The 17246-nt window shown below is 38.8% G+C and overlaps 1 protein-coding gene across 2 annotated transcripts in view; it reads left to right on the top strand.

The window, feature by feature from the left end:
• The window catches only part of LOC136980273 (cilia- and flagella-associated protein 61-like), a 54102-nt gene that overhangs the window by 36514 nt on the left and 342 nt on the right, over nucleotides 1-17246 (top strand). For both annotated transcript variants that reach the window (XM_067276360.1, XM_067276359.1), the window contains 14 exons: nucleotides 980-1126; nucleotides 1275-1351; nucleotides 8224-8322; nucleotides 10668-10754; nucleotides 12966-13201; nucleotides 13276-13394; nucleotides 13462-13647; nucleotides 14480-14528; nucleotides 15955-16124; nucleotides 16201-16312; nucleotides 16374-16444; nucleotides 16766-16864; nucleotides 16937-17040; nucleotides 17110-17200. In XM_067276360.1, the coding sequence (XP_067132461.1) occupies nucleotides 980-1126; nucleotides 1275-1351; nucleotides 8224-8322; nucleotides 10668-10754; nucleotides 12966-13201; nucleotides 13276-13394; nucleotides 13462-13647; nucleotides 14480-14528; nucleotides 15955-16124; nucleotides 16201-16312; nucleotides 16374-16444; nucleotides 16766-16864; nucleotides 16937-17040; nucleotides 17110-17200 (1647 nt within the window). The remainder of the gene's footprint in view (nucleotides 1-979; nucleotides 1127-1274; nucleotides 1352-8223; nucleotides 8323-10667; nucleotides 10755-12965; nucleotides 13202-13275; nucleotides 13395-13461; nucleotides 13648-14479; nucleotides 14529-15954; nucleotides 16125-16200; nucleotides 16313-16373; nucleotides 16445-16765; nucleotides 16865-16936; nucleotides 17041-17109; nucleotides 17201-17246) is intronic.

Raw genomic sequence — 17246 nt, 5'->3', positions numbered from 1 at the left:
TGGAGTTGGAACTCAAAGGATTATAGACCCAAATTTGGGAAAAGGAGAGAAGTGAGAAAGGTTGGAAAATTAAGGGTCAATATTTGCATAACAGAGATCTATTTAAGCTTTCTCACTACTTTTTATCTTTTGGCCTTTCTCTCTTTTCCCCGAATTTTGAGTCACGACTCAAGCTTTATTTAGTATTTCTTTTCCATTCACACCTTTCCAAGTATTTAAAAATATTTCCTTTCCACTCAAAAATAAAATATGTATAAAGGTTTATGGCTTTGTGAAACTCCTTTTTTGAGTTTATGCCATTAAAATAAATGAATAAAAAAAAATTTAAAAATTTGTCAGTTTTGTTTACACGTTTATTGGGCTGCATTGGAACTTGCCTTGGGCTACATGTGGCCTACAGATTGCGGGCTGGACACCCCTGCTTTGCGCAATGATTCAAACAGTATTTTTATTTTTATTGTGTATTTGTAAAATTGTGAGTTTTTGTTTTGGTAATTTTAACTTCCGTATTATCAATTTTCTAAAAATCAACCATAATTTAAAATGTTAAACATTTTTACTTTAAAAATTAGGGTAGGGTGTGTTTCAGGAATCTTATTAAATTCAGTGTGTCACTAATCCAAGAAGGTTGGAAACATTGGTATTAATGTTAGCCAAAATTAAATCTAAAATGTTAAAAAAAATTTATATAAATACAAGTAGAACTGTATATAGAATATTCATAAATTATTTATTTTGTAGAAATAAGAATTATGTGAGGAAAATTTAATAATATAATAATAGATGAAAACAAATATTTCTATGGGAGCATCATTGGTAGCTCTAAAGATCTCAAATATTTATTAGAGTATTGGAAAATAAATTTTAGAATTGAGTACTGATTATTGGCTGGTTTGAATTACAATTGACAAATTATGATATTAATTATATTTATAATTATGTTAAAAGGAAATAAATTTTAAAATGCTGTTTTAAGCAGAGCCTAGAATATAATGCATTGATTTCGCCTCTGGAAGAGTTTCAACCAGTAAAACCAAAAGAACTTAATTATCTGTTGGAAGAAGAATCTCAGGAAACTCCTTTTGCCCTATATCATTTCAGTAGGAAATTATCTATGAAACCAAAGGTGAGTTGAGTCTATGTTTCAATAATTGTAACAGAAAAAGATTTTAATTACTAGATTAAACAAAGGAGCTGTAAAATAATAAATTCAATTTTAAATTTACTGACTTAAAACAGATTTATAGTCTTAAAATGGCAATTTTTTTAATTAGAAAAACATCAATCACAGAATAGTTATAGTAGGAGCTTCTGAAGTTGCTTTAGGTGTACTGGAACAATTAATATTTAAGTAAGTTTATTTAAACCAATTGTATATAATATATAATTAAATTATTTTTTAACTCATATAATTATTTTACACTGATGATATGCAGTTAAATCTCTTTAATGTGAAGGGACACCAATAAACTTTTATCTGTTATTAAAAATTAAACTAACTTTCTGAAGTTTCTAGTGTTTGTCAATATCCCTTATTCTTTAGCAATATTACATTTTCTCTTTACTTTCTTTTCCATTTCTTTAATTGTCTCAACTTTTTAAGCAAAAGGTAAATTCTTGTATATTCCAGGTTTAGCAACACACTCAATGACGTTGTTTAGCCGCACTTAGTTTAACAACAACCCGAATGTGACAATGAACACATATTAAAGAGACATGTCTCTAATGTGTGACCATGAAAGATGCGTGCAACTCGTTGCAGTTGTCTGCACAGCTGAAAATTGCTAGGTGTGACCACTGCTTAAGGAAAAAAGAGATTATACAAGAACATGGCAGAGTTTGATATCTCCCACTTTCTATCCTTTCTTTTTTCACAATACAAGTTTCTACCTTGGGTTAGATTCAGGGCTGTGCAGTAGATTTTCTCAGTATGATGTAAGTGTTCGAAATGCCGCCCCTTAAATGTTTTTTCTTTAAAATAACCTTCGATTGTGATTTTTTTTTAAAAACTGCACAATGTACGAATACTATTTTTATTTTGAAAATATAAACTACTATAAAATATTGATATCAACTGTCAACTACAGTTTTACTCTTCTAACTTTAACTTTAGCAAATTCGTTAATTAAGGATGTGTAGTTTAGAATGGCAGCCAATGTAGATTCAATAGAAATTAATGATAGATTTCTAAGTTTTGTTTGGCTTATTGAACTTCTTAAGTAGTATTTTATTAATCTTAATTTGGAATAACTTCTTTCCTCAATAGCTACAGAGACAGGGAGTATTAATAAAATTCTCAAAGCTACAACAGTATTCGGATACAAAGTAATTAAGTTATTTTGGCACAAATTATTTAAAACATCCAAAGGTTTCATAGAATATGGTAGCATTCAGGATATATCACATGATATTTCTTGAAGATCATTTGCATTTACATCTGATTCATATTGACTGGAGACCAGTACAATAATTTTCTAGCCTTGAGGTTTAAAATGTCATATAAAAATGAAAATTTTTGCTATGGGTTTCCAGAAGGTGTCTATCTGATATGTTCTTCCATAACTGGATCAAACTCAGAAAGCAATTCTATCAATTTTAGCAAGTTTCCATTATTAGGCTGAAACAAACGTTCAGTTGTTCCGCGAAAAGCTAAGCATTGTCAGGCCAAGAATCTAATAATTGACATAACTGTTTTTACAACTCCTTTGCAATGCTGAATTTCTATATCCATAATTCGTTGATATTCAGCATCAATAGTTTTTTCTGTTTTATCGAATGTCCGATTCTTTCCATGCTTTAAAAGCATTTCTGGTGATTTACAAACTTTTCGTGCATTGTGAGGGCTCTTGGAAGATTTCCTCAGTCAGAATAGCCTTTTTTGGGCCAGTCACTAATAGTAGACAAACTATCAAATAAAATACAACAATAGCAAAACACATCATCACTTGTAACAGAGTAAATCAACCAACTTCTCTCAACTACTTCACCATTGCTCAACACTTTCAAATAATGCAAGGGCGAAAATCTATGCCTTTCTTTATTAATAGGAAACTCAAATTCTTTAAGGATTATCTGAAATAACTTGACTTTACTGTACTATTTTAGATGCAGATTTTTGCGTTTTTGCATAAAATCGAACATATTTTCATACCATGTAAAAATTCTCTAATTAATCTCGGAAGAGGGAACCTAATTCTGCACCCGGTGAAAACGGGTAAAATCGGCTATAATCTAATAATCCTAATCTTCACTATCGTTTCTTTTTGCCCAAGCAACGCTGGACTCATCTGCTAGTAAATAGATAACAAACATCTGTCAAATTGACAGCTAGCAGCTGTTTTGATATTAACTTGTCATTGTGTTGTCTCCACTTCAATGTATATGAATTCAGTAAAAATAGAGCAAAAAATAACGAACGCAAAAGCAAGCAAACGCAAATATTATCTAAGCAACTCTCTCTATCACACACAGAATGTAAAAGTAGTTCAATATTACTTAATTAACTCTCTATCTATCACACACAGGCACACGTTCCGCACCTGATATATATCCATAATCCTTTTCAATGATAACAAGTAACTACAATTGCTGTAAAAAAACAATAATTCTCTTATCCAATCTACAAAAATGAACTAGTATAAATGCAAAAATATTATACTGATACAGATATGTATCTGATTTACTGATTAAACACAGCTCGAGCCACTTGCTACTTCTCGAGACAAACTAACATTAAAATCAAATATTGTCAATAATTTAAGCTCCAAGCAAAACCATCAACACGTTACACGTGCAATTGTCTTTTATGATAATTGCCACCTCAACTTTTAGGAGCAGTCATCCGGTATATTACAAACAAAAATAATAGCTTTGCTCTGTCACGTCAAAAGCCTTTTGGCGAGCGCTCGCCAACAATGCACCTGCACCATAAACTGAAATCAAAGGGTACCATAAGCGCTTAGGCAGAGGCGTGTGATGAATCATAAATCATATACATCAATATGGGAATACCATAGACCAATAAAGAAAAGCGTTGTGTAAAAATGTTTAATTATTAAATTGTTCAAATAATATTTTGATTTTGCTGCTTATGCCGCCCCCTTACGGTGCCGCCTGATGTGGCTGCCTCTCTGCATCATAGCACAGCACGGCGCTGGTTCGATTCATTGTCGGGGGGTTCATTTTTACTTTCCTGGCTGTTATATGTAACAAAGGGAAAGTATGAGAAACAGCTAAAGGTTTTTACATCTCTGGACTTGGAACCTCAAAATGTCGAGAAATGCAGAAAAGTTGGGTGTACTTTTCAATATTATGGATGTTTGTATATACGGGGAACAGGATTTTGTTCACACAATTTTAAGCTTAGTAACTCCCAACGAGCTAGAATATATTACATAGAGTGGCTGTGATCATGATTACAGCGCTCTTGGTGGCAACGACGGGTACTATTTACCGCCATCTTATTTTAAGTCAAAATATTGAAATCTATGCCACACGTGGGCAGGATTGTCACTTTAGAATGTATTTTTCTTGTCTAAATGTAGATTGTTTTGTTTTCCTCTAGTTTTTAAATTTAGGCATTAGATAAGTGATATAAATCTTTTGTTTCATCTCGAATTTAGCTATTTTCTAAATTTTTAAAAGTTATTATAAAGAAGGTAATATTAGAGTTTAAACTGGTAAGTATAATACTTAACCCTCAATATAACAGTATTTTCAAATGTAAGTACGACCTAGGTCTCGAAGGGCTTTACTCTCAGTCATATAATTGTTTATTTATAGTGTACTCAGGTCAGTCTGATCCGTACCATACTCAGTACGTTGTTTTTTTCGGACAGTGTTTTTTTTCTTTTGCAGAATATAAGTAGTGTTCTTTTGTTTTATTACAGTTATAGCTTGTTTTTAAACATTTTGTTTTCAACTTACGAAAATATTTACAATGGAAAACTACATTTAAACCTTTGTCATGTTACGAACCACATTGTTGGAATTAAAATCCTTCTAAGGACTGTTTCACACTGACCGACTCGACCGACCCTGTAATCGAACCGACTAGTAGTAGAAGCATTCACACTGAGTACGATTATATGTCGGTGGCCGATTCGTAAGGACCAATCAGAACGGGTGTTAGAAATCGTTTTAACTTTTTCTAATTTAAAAAAAATATTTTTGTAATCTACAGTGGCGTGCCGTGACATTTGATGATAGGGAAGCTGTGTTTCTGTAAGAAGCCGACTTCCAGGGGCAATCAGTTAATTGCGCGTCAGCGATGGCCTAGGGTCCATTCGTACGTGCGTGGTGGCAGAAGAGACGTATCTGACAAAAACCGACAAAAAAGAAACATAAAATAAACATATACTATGTACAAAATAGTTTGCTTTAGGACAATCAGCCGTTCGGGCATCCTGGGCGTCGATGTGATTCTTTGATGGTCGATCGAAGGTGGTCCCGGGACATTGGCGTTGACAAGTCTGTAAGGCACGGAGAAACTTCGTCCGTTGGCGTCGGGGACACGGTCTAAGTCCGAAGTGGCACGGGTTACAGGTTGGCACAATAGACGAAAAACTATTTTTTTCTTTTTGCGCGTTGATACACTGCGTTATGGTTATTCGGAACGTTAACCGAGTGCCAAGTGTCCTCGATTGTCGGGGATTATATCAATCTCCGTTCTTTCTTTCGTCCATTTGATTGGTTATTCTCCCTCAATTACGCTTCCCGAGTGGTTGGTCCCTGGTTACTAACCGTAACGAGACTCTTACCTGGAGCGCGAGAAAAGTCAAAATCGAAGACGAATTCGATCTTCCACCGATCGTAGGACGAATTCCTTCCGCGATTTACGGTTTCTGCCTCTCAGTTTGATATAAACAATGGGTGTCCGACTACAAACGACATTTACCTATGTTTCTTTAAACTAATAAATTTTTCTCTAAATTAACCGTTTCGTGTCTTTCGTGACGGGTCAGACCTGTCCGGTACAAGACATTTCCATAAAAGTTTTAAACAAATACTGGACGTGACAAAAATAAACAATACATACATAATACAAATTGATATGGTACAAACAATGATCGAAAAACTTGTTTTTTTAATTTTTTATAAACTAACTCTATTCGGCGATTTTTTCCGCAAAGTCGTTAATTACTTTATCATAAAAGTCGCTGGTCGTCGACTCCATCGACGTATTTAAAAGCTCTTTTCTATCGAAAGCAACGCTAGCGACGACAATTTTTCCTCTGACCGAGTTTTCCTGGCCAATGTATGAATTTGCTTCGTGGTCGAAAAACTGCGATCAGCAGACCCACCGGTAGATAGTACCGTAAATATTAATGATGTTAAATCATATAATTCTTTTAGTACGTCTTTGTTCGGATCGACATTAATTATAATAAGTTTTATGTTTAAAAGTTACTTGTCGATATAGTCCGGACACGAATAGAAATATTGCGATTCACTACGTAATTTAAATAAATCAAAATTTCCCATAAAATTTACTTAATTTAAAGAATTAAAACACGCTTGGGAAAATTGTTATTCATAATAATAAAATTATTAACATCTAAAAGTGATAAAAATTCTAAAGATCTTGTCTGAAAATCTATCAATATAATTACAGTATAATTAAAAAAAAAATTATAATCAAATATAACTTTGCTAAAAAACGTACAGATAAAAATAACATTGAACACTCTTTACTTTTTAAATCTTAAACAATTCACTTAGTCAGATAGCTCCCTCCCCAGTGGCTAAAGGATACATACCGGCTGAGGTTGGTGCTCTGTAAAGCGCATGCGCCAATGCCCTCTGGCTGCTTTACACCATTCAGTTATTCTCGCCGTGGAAACTGTCTCGTAAGCGCTTCCATTCCGCCACTGATATTCGAATATACAATAGCAATCTTATCGTTTTTTCACGTGTAGTATAGAAATTTGTAATTAGATACATAATGCGGTTATAATAAAATATTAATTTTAATTAATTCAAAGTACGTTAAAATATGAAAATTTATATTTTAGAAAATACAAGGGAAGGTCATTGGAAGCTGGAAGCGGCGCTTCCACCGCTTCCAATGACGGCACGCCACTGGCAATCTACCAGATTAAACTTTGCAGATATGATCTTACTTCGTTTATAAATTCTTACGAAAACTCTAAATAATACTATCTTTTCTCATTACGTCGATAATGTTTTTTAATATATATATTAAAATCATGTGTGTTCCCATATAAAATTTAAGCAGTTATGAAAGAAGTAAGGTACAAGGAAAAATTTAAATAAATCAGAAATATATATAAATTAAAGTTATGTTTGATTAATTCGATAGTTTTCATATATCCAAAGTCTGATTGGTTGTAGTTTCGAAGCTCTCATTGGTTGTGGCTCACTGACTGCTCCGACCCTACTACTAATATTTAACTTTTTAAATCTGTCCGACTGGTCGGCCGACCGACTGCTGTTGCCATGGTAACATGACTTGGAGTAGGACCGGTCGGTCCAGTCGGTCATAGTGTAAAACAGCCCTAAGACGTAATAAGGAGCTAATAATTGTGGGAAATGGAAGAAGTGTTGCATTTTCCCTTCAAAAATAGACAGAAAATATGCCAGTAAGTGCAAGAGACCGATATGTAGAAACTGCACCATTAGGATGTGTACAAATTGTGCGCTATATGCATCATTCTGGATAACAAAAGTATATTAACACGAACGAACCTTTAGTTCGTTATGTTGAAGACAACTTTAGACACTGAAGCCGTGAGCCTGAAGAGGGGTTGGAAAATTACAAATCCGTAGGCTGGATGGCTGAGTGGTCAAGATGGCAGCCTACCGCTCTGGGGACCTGGAATAGAATCCAGATGGGTCAAAAATTTCCAGGAATTTTTCAGGGGATGATCCGACCGGATATGTCTGCTTCCGTCCCTCACCACCCGGCCGCCCCATTGTGGGCCTGGCCAAACCCATAATGGGCTTGCTAAAAGAGGGCCACAGGACGGAGTTTTAAAAAATGTACCAATCCGAAATGCATTGTTAAATAGGCGAAATAAAGCAAACTGTTTTAATCTCGGTCTCTGTTAATTGCGGATAATTAAGAAAGACGTGATAAAAACCACTAGTCTCACTATTGGTTTGACTCTAAAGCAAGACTGTCGAAATAATGAATTCTTAATATATTTTAGTGTATTATTACGAAGTATTTGGAAATAATTTTAATAAATTTATATTTTACAGCACCGAAATGACATTTAATAATTTGGTTGTAATATCGCCTTACGGAATTTCCGGAAATACGACGGACGATCCTTACCAGACAATGCTACTTCCGGAAAGGTACGAATTTTTATTTTATTTGAAAGAAAAAAAAAAAAAAAACTGCATATAAAAATTGAATGAATACTTGATCTTAATTTTATCACTTATATACATTAATTATGGCCGTAGTTAGGGCACCACTTGATCAGACGACCGATGCCATTAACGAGCGGTCAAGATGGCGGCCTACCGCTCTGGGGACCAGGAATCAAATCCGACGGGTCGAAAAAGCGCCAGGAATTTTTCGAGTGGTGGTCCGTCTGGATATATCGGGCCTCGTCCCTCATCAGCCGCTGTCCCATTGTGGGTCTGACCGAACCTATAATGAGCTTACTAAAAGAGGCCCTGTTAGTGCCTACAGAGCAGAGTTTTAAAAAAGACGCCATCTAGTGCCGTAAAGTTATAAAACAAATATGGCTACTAGTTTAGAGTACGTCACTAAACTCGAAGTTTTGTAAAACGGTTTAGTCGAATATTTCCGACCATTGTAATCCATCGAGCCGTTATCATACAAGGAAGCACTTTTTTTTTAATTTTTGAACGAGTTTGCTGCCAAAACATCACGCTGTTTCGTTTCTTTGCTTCGTTTAATGAATAAATTTTAAACTATTAAATAGAAAATAATTTTAATTTCTTGAAGCTAATGCCTACAGAAAGATTTTTGCCATCGAAAGAGATTGACTACTATTTAGAATGACAAATTTCTGGAGACGAGACATTCAAAAGCGTCAACTACAGAGAAAATGCTCTCTAGTTACGTTCTTACAATTACTTTAATTAATTTAGAAATTTTCTATTCGATAAATAAGTGGACGGAAAGACGAATCTGCAGTTATCGACCGCCATTTTTTTTTTTTTTTTTTTTTTTTAATGGCGTTTGTTGTGGTTTCCGTTTGACTGCTCGTTTGGCGAAACGGCTGTGGAAATCAAATTCGCTTTTTTCTTTCTAGGAATGACTCCTGGAAGGACTTCAACGGGAAACTGGTCCCTATTTAGGTGTTATTAACGTGAAGAAACTCCGGAAAACTCCGCGTGACCAACCTGTTGGTCAGATACGAACCCGCGTCAGTGTTCGGTGGTGTTTTATAACTCGGCAACCTCTTCGGACTAGACTACTAAAACAATATTTTAAGACTTAAATGAAGGGGTTAGCCTTTACAGATACATGTTAACGTAGTTTAGGCTAAAGGCCATGTTTTAAAGCATAATTACGTCTACAGTCGAAGTGTAATCGAAAAGCGAGGTTTAAATGTACCAGACGGACTTTCTAAACTGCGTAGTAGTAAGTGTCGTAGTTTTCGAGGTCGCTGCAGAGGGATATGCATGGAGACGAGTATGGGATACTTTTATTGCCCTTGTAGCAATGTTCTGCGAGGTGTATACTGTCGCAAGTTACCACGAATTCTAGTTATTAAATTTAATACAAGATGGCGACTTAATCGCTCGCCTTTAGTCCAAATTACTTATCCAATTACGAGGGTAATCCCAAAAGTAAGGTCTCCTAATTTTTTAAATACAAAGAAACGTTTATACAAAAATAAAGTTTATATCATTTTACAGCTTGAACATTTATCTATTTTTCTACATAATCGCCATTTCGGTCGATGCATTTTTGTATGCGCTGTGACAATTTTTGTATGCCCACGTCATACCAGCTCGCGCTATGTCGTGTTAAACCGATTGAAATTCATTGCCAATTGACGGAAGTGTGTGGCGAATCGTGCATAGATGTCAAAAACATCTTTAAGTGGTATAGGGAGTTTGCAGCTGATGGTACTGAAATTCACGACGAAGAAGCGGGAGACCGTCGCGAAGGTTGAGCAAACCTTGCGTGAAGATCGGCGAATTACTCTGGATGATCTTTGCATTTTCGTTATTGGGCTTTCCCCAAGCAAAATTCATAGGATTTTAACGCAAAAGTTGCAATATCGGAAGGTGTGCACAAGATTGGACACGCGACGTGGCGGCGAGCAGGTATGACATGGGCATACAAAAATTGCTGCAGCGCCTACAAAAATGCATCGATCGAAATGGTGATTATGTAGAAAAATAGATAAATGTCAAGCTGTAAAATGATATGAACTTTATTTTTGTATAAACGTTTTTTTGTATTTAAAAAAATAGGAGACTTTACTTTTGAGATTACCCTCGTACTCTACATTAGTAGATAAGTAATTGGCAATGTACAATCTGGCCCAATAACAAATTTGGAGTTATCGCTTGATTTTTAATATATAATTGGACTCGATTTACTATATGATTAATAATTAAATAATTAAATGAATTAATTCTTATCATTATTCATATTTCAATGAATAACAGTGTGTGTATATATATAATTCATTTATATACATTTTTTTCAGTGTAAATTATCCACAAGTTATGTTGGATAAACTCGGATTTCAAACGTGGACGACTGTTATTTACGGAATGGTCACGGGTATCGATTGGTAAGAAAATTTTTTGTGGCGTTATTGTATTAATTACTGGAAAGATCGTAAGCTAAATAAGCTGCGATTTAGGGCTTGGCATTTTTACGCGGACCTTTATTAGTTAAAAGAGAAAGACCTGTTAAGCCGGATGCACACATGCGGCGCGGCAAGGAAAAGCGGCAGAATGACGTCACTTTGTCGCCGCAGAAGTCGAATTTGTGCCGCTTTTCTCATGCCGCAAAAGTTGGTTGAATTCTATCTTTTGCGGCGACCGCCGCCAAGTCTCTTTTCTTTCAGCTAATAATAGTTCGTCTGGTAGTCACGTGAGAAAATACAATTACGTGGTGTTTTAATGGCGGAAAGTTCGACGCGGTTAACCGAGATAACTAAATAAAGCAAGCCTTACGAAACAAAATTTGCAAACACGTGGATAGCGGCAGTGTCGGTATCGTTCGCCATCTTGAATACTAAATGCATGCGCCAAAATGTAAGCAGATTGCCGCTCGTGTGGTGGTGGTGCCACGTGGCGTAGATGCGTTTGCGAAACCGCTTTTTCTTGCCGTGCCGCGTGTGTGCATCCTCCTTTAATGTTATAGCTCAAGGCCAAAACGCAGCACAACCTAATTAGAAATACCGCACCCCTAGGCCGGGCGCTCAGAGTAATAGAATAAGAGAGAGTTCGGGGTAATCCGGCAGTTTTATAATTTCAGTTAAGCCATAATTGCAGTTTTAGATTTTTAAATATCGAAAGGGCAGAGGGCGCCGCTGTCGAAAATTCGTTATTAACATTACGCCGTATTCGTGTAAATTGTATTCGTATATTAATTAATTAATACTGCTCGACCGACATATATTATTTCATCCCAAAAATTACGTTTTTAATTTGCACTAATTTCTTTGCAAATCGTTTCTTCGTAAAATTTTTATTCTTTTGAAATTTTGCGCCCGCGGGCCTGGGTTTAAAGGGAAATTCGCCACCATGTTTGAAAAGGATTGCTCGAGACAATACCGGTTCGAAGCCAGACGCAAATACACCTTATGGTACATTTTTGTCAGACAGATCTAATACGGTACCAACGGTATCTTTAGCTCTTTCGGGCACTTTAATGCGTGCCGTCAATTAACTTACACTAATGCAAAAGCCGTGATGATCCTCGGAATTGGCCCTCCAGTTACTCGGTCCAAAGTGCCGTGTTAAAATAACAAGTCTCTTCACAATGCACGATATTTTACAATAAGAAAAAACAAATTTCTATAGGAATTACGGGTGGTCGGATGGTCAAGCGGATAAGGTGGCAGCCTACCGCTCTCGGAGACCCGGGCTCGAATCCGGACGGGACGATAAATTCCCAGAAATTTTTCGGGGCGGGTCCGTCCGGATATGTCGGGCCCCGCCCTCACCACCCGGCCGCCCCATTATGAGTCTAGCCAAAGCCATAATGGACTTGCTAAAAGAAACCCTCTTAGTTCCCACAGGGCGGAAAGAGTTAAGGAAAAAAAAAGGAATTACGGGTAGACTCTCCGGTACACCAATCTTTTATAAACTTATCACTGTATGAAGAATATCGAAATTTAAATTTGGACCATACCTTGCACTCTACATCTGTGTGGTTCTCAATCTTTTTGAAGACAGGGAACACTAAACTTTATTTTTTTTCGCGGAACACTTGAAGTGGCTTCACGGAGCACCCGTGTTCCGCGGACCATGGATTCAGAACCACGGGTCTAGATTGCCGCAGTGCAGAACTTAACTCCAAGACACGTTAAAAAACGAATGAGGATATCGGGGGATCCCCCAAAGTAAAATGTCTATAGTCAACACTGTACAATCCTGTACAACACTAATTCAAATTCAAATTGTCTGGACCCCATGAGAACTATAACGCGTCATTGCTTGATGAACGTTACCTAATGACAGGAATTTTAGGGAAACGTAAACAACCTGTCCTTACAGTGGCGCGTTATACTTTTATGGGGTCCAGATGAATTTGAATTAAGTCAACACTCTACATGGGGCTCCCTAAGACATTTGTCTTCAAAGGGAAATTTTGCGATAAATATTTTTAAGAAAAGATTGGTTAGCGGCCACTTGCTAGTGACCTAGGCAATTGCCCTTTTTCTCCGTACTATAACGACTTTTCGGCAAAAACTATAGGATCGGAATTGGATACTTTACGATTTCGTTTGACGAACGCCACGCGACTAAAATTTTACTCTTCTGCATTTCAGCGACGATAAGTACGTAACCATCGAATCTTACGGGAAATATCCCTACGACCTTTTAGTGCTGTGTTGCGGAGTACAATATGTAGATCCCACGTTCCCCGCCGACTTCTTCCGAATGCGGGAAGTGGCCGAGTCGTGGAGAAGAGAGAAAATGCCCAATAACGTCTTCCTGGTCAACGACCAATTCGACGCTTCTAATTTTATTTATTACGTAAGAAATTTCCTAGGAGAAGGCAAAGGTGAGGGCGGCTTTGCGCTGCGCACCGCTTCGTCGTCGCACCGCGAGGGTAATTTCCCTGTACGAATTTTTTAGATAAAATCGTCGTTTACGGTCGGACCCTCGACGCGTATCGCTGCGTGTCCACCCTCCTGGCTCTGGGGGTTTCCGGATTGCAGGTGCAATTGGTCCGGCCGGTGGCCGAATCGCCGGAGGTAAGTCTTAAGATTGGACTTGTCGTTTGTTACGTCGGTTAATTAATTGGAACGAAAATCTGTGCAGAATCAGAGGAAATATTGCATCGAAAGCGATAACGTGGACGAGACAATTAGACGGTATCTGAACGAAAAGCACGTGGTGGTCTGCGACGATTGGACGTTGAAAAGTTGGAGATGCGACGAACGGAGACACGTCACTCGCCTCACCTTCAGAGACGAGCAGAATACTAAACACGTGGTGAGATGCGCCGTAAGTTCGCCTCTTTTATAATACAGCATAGTACCTTGTTTCGTACATACATCTTTCTTTATATTTTTAACAATACGCGGTTGTATCTATATATATAATCGAGACGAGTTGATAATAATAATAATGAGTGCAGAGCCAAAACGATAAGCAGTTGAAAGTTGAAATTTGGTACACAGTTAGGGTACGTCACGAGGACGCACACTAAGAAGGAATTTTTCGAAATTCCTCCCGACGGGGGAGTGGGACAGGATTAAGTCTTAACACTTCCATCAACAATGGAAGTGTTACGTAACAATGAAATTGTTAAGAGAAAGCGACGTGCAAGACGCAGATGCGATTTTTTTCGTTTTTGCGGGAAATCGAACATATTTTTAGATCCATCTAACAATTCCCTAATTAGTCTAGAAACAGGGGGACCCAATTCTTGCATTCTGTGAAAACGGGTAAGGTTAACCATAACGTAATGATCTTAATCTTCGCTACCGTTACTTTTGCTCGAGCAACGCCGGGCCTACCTGCTAGTTTTTATATAACACGATTATCCTTGGGCTCGACGAAAGTTATCGCTATGTGCACCAACGTTACTTTGTCGATATTCGAGTATTTTATTCCTCATTTAGCTTATGTCGCTCATAGTGGGTTTGATCCCTAGTTCCTGGTTCTGGATGTAAGACGGATCCACACGAGGACCGAGTGACTATCGGGAGGACTAGGAGACGGTGATAAGGTCGATTGGCGCTATACTTATTTCATATTTCAGGGGAAGTTCTTTCGCGTTTCTGATGACAGCCCAAGCGTTTAAAATGACGACTTTCTCCGTGTTTATTTTCAGATGTTGGTGACGTACGCCAGAAGCGGGATGGACCCAGTCACCTTTAAAGGTAAGCCTTCGTCCTAACTACCTACTCGACCCTCGCGTTACCGAATTGCAGATTTTCTGTGGGGTTTTTCTAGGTTCTTTGATATTTGAATTAGCGTGTTTTTATGGATTTCTCAAACTCTGGCGTGTGAACCAAATAATGATTAATTGCGCGCGGAACGTAACGCGAGTGAATGTATTCTTGAATTAATGGAATCGGGCGAGCTGCCGAGGAAAAGTTAGCTTTTGTCAAAATATCTGGACTGAGCCGGCCAGAAGTCTCGAGCTATTTGAAATATCTAATCCTCTGCGGTTTCCAAAAAACACCAAATTTTTAAACTCCATTTCTATTTTACTGTTTTGTATCTATAGTGGTGCAAGATAAAAAAAAAACAGAAAAATTAATTTTGGAAACCTTCGACTCCAAGAAATAACGTTTCGCGCGGTTTAATCGTCAATAACGCGGATATGTTAAGTCGAGGAACCAGTTTCTCTTTAATTCGAATTAAAAGTTAGTGGCTTCTCGATTTACGGTTAGATGCATCTTATCTGACGAATTTCGGAAGATTGCGGCTTACCGCGGCGATATTAGCAGCGTTTTTATCGCCGCTTCTCACTCGAAAGTGCAACTCGCTAGTTTTATCGCTTGGCAGAGTGGCGGCCGCTTGTCGAATGGCGTTAAATGTCGGCCTTCTTCGCTCCTAATTTGTAGTCCTTAAATTATTCTTTAATTATTATTTTTATAATTAAAATATTATAAAATTACTAGTAGCCCGGGACGCTCCCTAGTGAGCGTCCCGTTCTAGCAGCAGCGGTGCCATTCCGTGGTATAAATAATAAATTCGTATCAATAATAAATCCCTATTACAAATACAAATAATAATATATTGAATTTCTCATGGCATACCCTAGTAAAACGCAGTCAGAAACGCAAAAATCGCATTTATTAGCGAGGTTGAGGTCGAAGTTTTAAACGCGAAAACGTGTACGTCGGGCGTTCAGCGCCGCTTTCCTGTAAGCCTAGAAGTTTGACAATGGCGTTTGGAAAGTCAGTGGAATCATGCTCGACATTACAAATGCCATTGTCCAACTTCTAAGCTTACAGGAAACCGGCGCCGAACGTCCAACGTACACGTTTTCGCGTTTAAAACTTCGACCTCAACCTCGCTATCGTTATTTTAATATTGTTACGGCGACCATTTAAAAATTCTCGCGGAACGCGTTCCTATATTCCAGCTAGTGCGCGCACTGTCCGACGGCAAAAACGTCCGCTTGTACTACACAATAGTAGTTTACAGTGTAAGGCAACATGATATCATCCATCTTTTTCCTTTCACCGTCGTTCCCAAATGCCTATAGCGCACGCCCTTGAAGGAGACGCGGAGCGACCAGTATTAACGAACGCACTCTTTGACGTTTCCAGTACAAAAGACGTTTTCCTTTTTCAGCTCTATCGGATTCCGGACTGAATTTCGACGGCGCTGTGGCCGTAGACGCTGTTTTCCGGACCGGCCGCCCCGGAATACTGGCCGGAGGAACCGCCACCCGACCCAATCGACGTTACTCAGTCCCCCGCTGGAACCGGAACCATTTCGACTCGCGGGAACTGGGACTCAAGGTGAACGACTCTCCCCGGAGTATTCGGCGCAGGAAAGCGCTCTGTTCCCGAACTAACGATTTGCATTTGCTTTTAGCTGGGCCAGGCCGTGGTAGACGCCGTAAGTGGGGAGGACACCGGAAAGGAAGACGAAGACGACGATTGGCCTCGTTTCCAAAGGCCCGTGGTGGCTCGGGCCCAACTTTTGGGTGAGTACTCCCGCCGCAGGAAGGGAAGAGCCTCCGCGCTAACCTTCCGGCCTCTTTTCAGGAGGTCAACTTTACCTCGGCGTCCGAAGACCTATTCACCCCCGTCCATCCCCGTTTTCGGATCGTCCTCTGGTGAGCCTGTTTCCTTTTCTCTTCTTTTGCCATCGCCCGTCCCCTTTCTCTCCTAATGATTACGAACGCTCGACTGACGAGGTGGTTGGAACGGATTCCGCGCCCTCTCACCATTTTAAGAAACGGCACGCCGTTTCTTAAAATGGTGAGATATTCCGCGATCAAAGTCCCTATGATAATTTCCGGTTTCCCTTTTCCCGGGAATCGGGGCCGGGTGCGGCGAGAGCGTTCGAATTCCTGTTCAGAGGAGGCGAGCGCGCGTAGTTTTCTTGGATATGGAGAAAGGAAAGAAATGTTATTTTTTGGCGCCGACGACGTCAGGTGATGGAAACGGGTGGCTCCGAGCTGGGAGAAGACTATTTCCGAATAGAACTCGATTCCGGATACCGAGTGCAAGCCGTCGTTTGTCTGTCCGGAAAGGTGAGCGTACTTCTGCCGCAGGTTTCTTCTTCCCGACGGAAGAAATAATCGATGTCCCATCCATCCCATTAGGAGCGGAAGACGGCTGACCCCCGACCTCTCTACGGACTGCACCAGAGCATGCTGGGTAACGTCTGGGATCGGTTCCGAGAGGAGGACGTCTCCGACTTTTTCTGGTAAGATATCGTCCGCCGTCGGCTCCTCCCTTCCCCTGGTCTGTCGTCATCGTTGCTTTTCTCTTTTAGTTACTTCGAAGAGCCTTGGGCCCGGCCTCTCTTCGCCGATTGGTTCGGAGATTTCCTACGGGAGGCCCAAAAGATCGCCCGCTCGTTCCTGGTGAGTCGGCGCAGTTATTCCCAGAGGAGAAAGAAAATCTTTACGT

Source organism: Centruroides vittatus, unplaced genomic scaffold, assembly GCF_030686945.1.
Source record: "Centruroides vittatus isolate TY-2023 unplaced genomic scaffold, ASM3068694v2 contig_683, whole genome shotgun sequence".
Lineage (NCBI taxonomy): Eukaryota > Metazoa > Arthropoda > Arachnida > Scorpiones > Buthidae > Centruroides > Centruroides vittatus.
The sequence above is the reverse complement of the archived record's forward strand: the minus strand, read 5'-3'. Positions and strand labels throughout refer to the sequence as shown.